This window comes from Salvelinus fontinalis, chromosome 10, assembly GCF_029448725.1.
Source record: "Salvelinus fontinalis isolate EN_2023a chromosome 10, ASM2944872v1, whole genome shotgun sequence".
NCBI classification, from domain to species: Eukaryota; Metazoa; Chordata; class Actinopteri; order Salmoniformes; family Salmonidae; genus Salvelinus; species Salvelinus fontinalis.
The window spans coordinates 49,928,786-49,934,785 of record NC_074674.1 but is presented as its reverse complement, the minus strand read 5'-3'; the positions used below and the strand labels follow the sequence as shown (position 1 = coordinate 49,934,785).

The window sequence follows — 6,000 nt, the reverse complement described above, 5'->3', positions numbered from 1 at the left end:
CTCTAGGTCCTTTAGTAACAGTGTGTTCCTTAGCAACACCTCACTAGGTCCTTTAGTAACAGTGTGTTCCTTAGCAACACCTCTCTAGGTCCTTTAGTAACAGTGTGTTCCTTAGCAACACCTCACTAGGTCCTTTAGTAACAGTGTGTTCCTTAGCAACACCTCACTAGGTCCTTTAGTAACAGTGTGTTCCTTAGCAACACCTCACTAGGTCCTTTAGTAACAGTGTGTTCCTTAGCAACACCTCTCTAGGTCCTTTAGTAACAGTGTGTTCCTTAGCAACACCTCACTAGGTCCTTTAGTAACAGTGTGTTCCTTAGCAACACCTCTCTAGGTCCTTTAGTAACAGTGTGTTCCTTAGCAACACCTCACTAGGTCCTTTAGTAACAGTGTGTTCCTTAGCAACACCTCACTAGGTCCTTTAGTAACAGTGTGTTCCTCAGCAACACCTCTCTAGGTCCTTTAGTAACAGTGTGTTCCTCAGCAACACCTCTCTAGGTCCTTTAGTAACAGTGTGTTCCTCAGCAACACCTCTCTAGGTCCTTTAGTAACAGTGTGTTCCTTAGCAACACCTCTCTAGGTCCTTTAGTAACAGTGTGTTCCTCAGCAACACCTCTCTAGGTCCTTTAGTAACAGTGTGTTCCTTAGCAACACCTCACTAGGTCCTTTAGTAACAGTGTGTTCCTTAGCAACACCTCTCTAGGTCCTTTAGTAACAGTGTGTTCCTCAGCAACACCTCTCTAGGTCCTTTAGTAACAGTGTGTTCCTTAGCAACACCTCACTAGGTCCTTTAGTAACAGTGTGTTCCTTAGCAACACCTCTCTAGGTCCTTTAGTAACAGTGTGTTCCTCAGCAACACCTCTCTAGGTCCTTTAGTAACAGTGTGTTCCTCAGCAACACCTCACTAGGTCCTTTAGTAACAGTGTGTTCCTCAGCAACACCTCTCTAGGTCCTTTAGTAACAGTGTGTTCCTCAGCAACACCTCACTAGGTCCTTTAGTAACAGTGTGTTCCTCAGCAACACCTCTCTAGGTCCTTTAGTAACAGTGTGTTCCTCAGCAACACCTCTCTAGGCCCTTTAGTAACAGTGTGTTCCTCAGCAACACCTCTCTAGGTCCTTTAGTAACAGTGTGTTCCTCAGCAACACCTCACTAGGTCCTTTAGTAACAGTGTGTTCCTTAGCAACACCTCTAGGTCCTTTAGTAACAGTGTGTTCCTTAGCAACACCTCTCTAGGCCCTTTAGTAACAGTGTGTTCCTCAGCAACACCTCACTAGGTCCTTTAGTAACAGTGTGTTCCTTAGCAACACCTCTAGGTCCTTTAGTAACAGTGTGTTCCTTAGCAACACCTCTCTAGGTCCTTTAGTAACAGTGTGTTCCTCAGCAACACCTCTCTAGGTCCTTTAGTAACAGTGTGTTCCTTAGCAACACCTCTCTAGGTCCTTTAGTAACAGTGTGTTCCTTAGCAACACCTCACTAGGTCCTTTAGTAACAGTGTGTTCCTCAGCAACACCTCTCTAGGTCCTTTAGTAACAGTGTGTTCCTTAGCAACACCTCTCTAGGTCCTTTAGTAACAGTGTGTTCCTCAGCAACACCTCACTAGGTCCTTTAGTAACAGTGTGTTCCTCAGCAACACCTCTCTAGGTCCTTTAGTAACAGTGTGTTCCTCAGCAACACCTCACTAGGCCCTTTAGTAACAGTGTGTTCCTTAGCAACACCTCACTAGGTCCTTTAGTAACAGTGTGTTCCTCAGCAACACCTCTCTAGGTCCTTTAGTAACAGTGTGTTCCTCAGCAACACCTCTCTAGGTCCTTTAGTAACAGTGTGTTCCTTAGCAACACCTCTCTAGGTCCTTTAGTAACAGTGTGTTCCTCAGCAACACCTCACTAGGCCCTTTAGTAACAGTGTGTTCCTCAGCAACACCTCACTAGGTCCTTTAGTAACAGTGTGTTCCTTAGCAACACCTCTCTAGGTCCTTTAGTAACAGTGTGTTCCTCAGCAACACCTCTCTAGGTCCTTTAGTAACAGTGTGTTCCTTAGCAACACCTCTCTAGGTCCTTTAGTAACAGTGTGTTCCTCAGCAACACCTCACTAGGTCCTTTAGTAACAGTGTGTTCCTCAGCAACACCTCACTAGGTCCTTTAGTAACAGTGTGTTCCTCAGCAACACCTCACTAGGTCCTTTAGTAACAGTGTGTTCCTTAGCAACACCTCTCTAGGTCCTTTAGTAACAGTGTGTTCCTTAGCAACACCTCTCTAGGTCCTTTAGTAACAGTGTGTTCCTCAGCAACACCTCTCTAGGTCCTTTAGTAACAGTGTGTTCCTCAGCAACACCTCACTAGGCCCATTCTTAAATGGAAGAAGTTTGGAACAACCAATACTCTTCCTAGAGCTGGCCGGGGGGGGGGTCTTGGTCAGGGAGGAGCTCTTCTGTGGAAATGGAATAATCTTACAGAAGGACAACCATCTCTGCAGCACTCCACCAATCAGGCCTTTATGGTAGATTGGCCAGACGGAAGCCACTCCTCAGTTAAAGGCACATGACAGCCCTCTTGGAGTTTGCCAGAAGGCACCTAAATGTCTCTCAGACCACGAGAAACAAGATTTTCAGGTCTGATGAAACCAAGATTGAACTCTTTGGCCTGAATGCAAAGCATCACGTCTGGAGAAAGCCTGGCACCATCCCTACTGTGAATCATGGTGGTGGCAGCATCATGCTGTGGGGATGTTTTTCAGGACTAGTCAGGATCAAGGCAAAGATGAACGGAGCAAAATACAGAGAGATCCTTGATGAAAACCTGCTCCAGAGCGCTCAGGATGTCAGACTGGGGCGAAGGTTCACCTTCCAACAGGATAACGACCCTAAGCACACAGCCAAGACAACGCAGGAGTGGCTTCGGGACAAGTCTCTGAATATCCTTGAGTGGCCCAGCCAGAGCCCGGACTTGAACCCAACATCTTGAGAGACCTGAAAATAGCTGTGCATCAACGCTCCCCATCCAACCTGACAGAGCTTGAGAGGATCTGCAGAGAAGAATGGGAGGAACTCCCCAAATACAGGTGTGCCAAGCTTGTAGCGTCATACCCAAGAAGACTCAAGGCTGTAATCGCTGCCAAAGGTGCTTCAACAAAGTACTGAGTAAAGGGTCTGAATACTTATGTAAATGTGATATTACATTTTTTTTTTTATACATTTGCAAAAATGTCTGAAAACCAGTTTTTGCTTTGTCAGTATGGAGTATTGTGTTTTTTTTAAATATTTTTGGTCCATTTTAGAATAAGGCTGTAAAGTAACAACATTTGAAAAAAGTCAAGGGGTCTGAATACTTTCCGAATGCACTGTATGTCCTTTAGTTCCTCAGCAGCTACAGTTGAAGTCGGAAGTTTACATACACATTAGATAAATACATTTAAACCCTGACATTTAATCCTAGTAAAAATTCCCTGTCTTAGGACAGTTAGAATCACCACTTTATTTTAAGAATGCGAAATGTCAGAATAATAGTAGAGAATTATTTATTTCAGCTTTTATTTCTTCCATCACATTCCCAGTGGGTCAGAAGTTTACATACACTCAATTAGTATTTGGTAGCATTGCCTTTAAATTGTTTAACTTGGGTCAAACATTTCAGGTAGCCTTCCACAAGCTTCCTACAATAAGTTGGGTTAATTTTGGCCCATTCCTCCTGACAGAGCTGGTGTAACTGAGTCAGGTTTGTAGGCCTCCTTGCTCGCACACGCTTTTTCAATTCTGCCCACAACGATTCTATGGGAATGAGGTCAGGGCTTTGTGATGGCCACTCCAATAACTTGACTTTGTTGTCCTTAAGCCATTTTGCCACAACTTTGGAAGTATGCTTGGGGTCATTGTCCATTTGGAAGACCCATGTTGCTTCAATATATCCACATAATTTTCCTTTCTCATGTCACCATCTATTTTGTGAAGTGCACCAGTCCTTCCTGTAGCAAAGCACCCCCACAACATAATGCTGCCACCCCCGTGCTTCACAGTTGGGATGGTGTTCTTCGGCTTGCAAGCGTCCACCTTTTTTGATGGTCATTATGGCCAAACAGTTACATTTTTGTTTCATCAGACCAGGGGACATTTCTCCAAAAAGTACGATCTTTGTCCCCATGTTCCGTTGCAAACCGTAGTCTGGCTTTTTTATGGCGGTTTTGGAGCAGTGGCTTCTTCCTTGCTGAGCGGCCTTTCAGGTTATGTCGATATAGGACTCGTATTACTGTGGATATAGATACTTTTGTACCTGTTTCCTCCAATATCTTCACAAGGTCCTTTGCTGTTGTTCTGGTATTGATTTGCACTTTGTGCACCAAAGTACATTAATCTCTAGGAGACAGAACGCGTCTCCTTCCTGAGCGGTATGACGGCTGCGTGGTCCCATGGTGTTTATACTTGCGTACTATTGTTTGTACAGATGAACGTGGTACCTTCAGGCATTTGGAAATTGATCCCAAGGATGAACCAGACTTGTGGAGGTCTACAATTTTTTTTCTGAGGTCTTCTTTTGATTTCCCCATGATGTCAAGCAAAGATGCACTGAGTTTGAAGGTCGGCCTTGAAATACATCCACAGGTACACCTCCATTTGACTCAAATGATGTCAATTAGCCTATCAGAAGCTTCTAAAGCCATGACATAATTTTCTGAAATTTTCCAAGCCGTTTAAAGGCACAGTCAACTTAGTGTATGTAAACTTCTGACCAACTGGAATTGTGATACAGTGAATTATAAGTGAAATGATCTGTCTGTAAACAATTGTTGGAAACATTACTTGTATCATGCACAAAGTAGATGTCCTAACCGACCTGCCAAATTAACAATACATTTGTGGAGTGGTTGAAAAACGAGTTTTAATGACTCCAACCTAAGTGTATGTAAACTTCCGACTTCAACTGTAGGGCCTTCAGTTCCTCAGCAGCTAGGGCCTTTAGTTCCTCAGCAGCTAGGGCCTTCAGTTCCTCAGCAGCTAGGGCCTTCAGTTCCTCAGCAGCTAGGGCCTTTAGTTCCTCAGCAGCTAGGGCCTTCAGTTCCTCAGCAGCTAGGGCCTTCAGTTCCTCAGCAGCTAGGGCCTTTAGTTCCTCAGCAGCTAGGGCCTTCAGTTCCTCAGCAGCTAGGGCCTTTAGTTCCTCAGCAGCTAGGGCCTTTAGTTCCTCAGCAGCTAGGGCCTTCAGTTCCTCAGCAGCTAGGGCCTTTAGTTCCTCAGCAGCTAGGGCCTTCAGTTCCTCAGCAGCTAGGGCCTTCAGTTCCTCAGCAGCTAGGGCCTTTAGTTCCTCAGCAGCTAGGGCCTTTAGTTCCTCAGCAGCTAGGGCCTTTAGTTCCTCAGCAGCTAGGGCCTTCAGTTCCTCAGCAGCTAGGGCCTTTAGTTCCTCAGCAGCTAGGGCCTTCAGTTCCTCAGCAGCTAGGGCCTTCAGTTCCTCAGCAGCTAGGGCCTTCAGTTCCTCAGCAGCTAGGGCCTTTAGTTCCTCAGCAGCTAGGGCCTTTAGTTCCTCAGCAGCTAGGGCCTTCAGTTCCTCAGCAGCTAGGGCCTTCAGTTCCTCAGCAGCTAGGGCCTTTAATCCTGTGGGAAAACAAAGAACAATGACAGACTGAACACTGACGGAGAAGTGTGTGTGTGTATGTGTTTGAGTGCGTACCTCTCCTCTCCGTTGTCCTCCTCCACCCAGGCCACTATCTTCCCCTCCCAGCCTGGAACCAACGCCTCGTCTTCAAATACCTATATATGCACACACACACACAAAATATCAAGTGTGACTGTATTTATGTATAGATCACCAGACTTCTCTCCCTCCTTCTACCGATTCTCTCCTCTCTCTCCTCCCCCTCCTCTCCTTCTCTCCTCCACCTCCTCTCCTTCTGTCCTCCCCCTCCTCTCCTTCTCTCCTCCCCCTCCTCTCCTTCTCTCCTCCACCTCCTCTCCTTCTCTCCTCCCCCTCCTCTCCTTCTCTCCTCCCCCTCCTCTCCTTCTCTCCTCCACCTCCTCTC

The 6,000-nt window shown here is 46.0% G+C and overlaps 1 protein-coding gene across 3 annotated transcripts in view; it reads right to left on the bottom strand.

The window, feature by feature from the left end:
• Positions 1 to 3,455: 3,455 nt before the first annotated feature.
• Positions 3,456 to 6,000, bottom strand: part of LOC129864247 (dixin-like) — a 180,362-nt gene continuing 177,817 nt past the window's right edge. For all 3 annotated transcript variants that reach the window (XM_055936955.1, XM_055936954.1, XM_055936956.1), the window contains 2 exons: positions 5,652 to 5,731; positions 3,456 to 5,575 (listed from right to left, as the gene is read on the bottom strand). In XM_055936955.1, the coding sequence (XP_055792930.1) occupies positions 5,554 to 5,575; positions 5,652 to 5,731 (102 nt within the window). In that variant the 3' untranslated portion in view covers positions 3,456 to 5,553. The remainder of the gene's footprint in view (positions 5,576 to 5,651; positions 5,732 to 6,000) is intronic.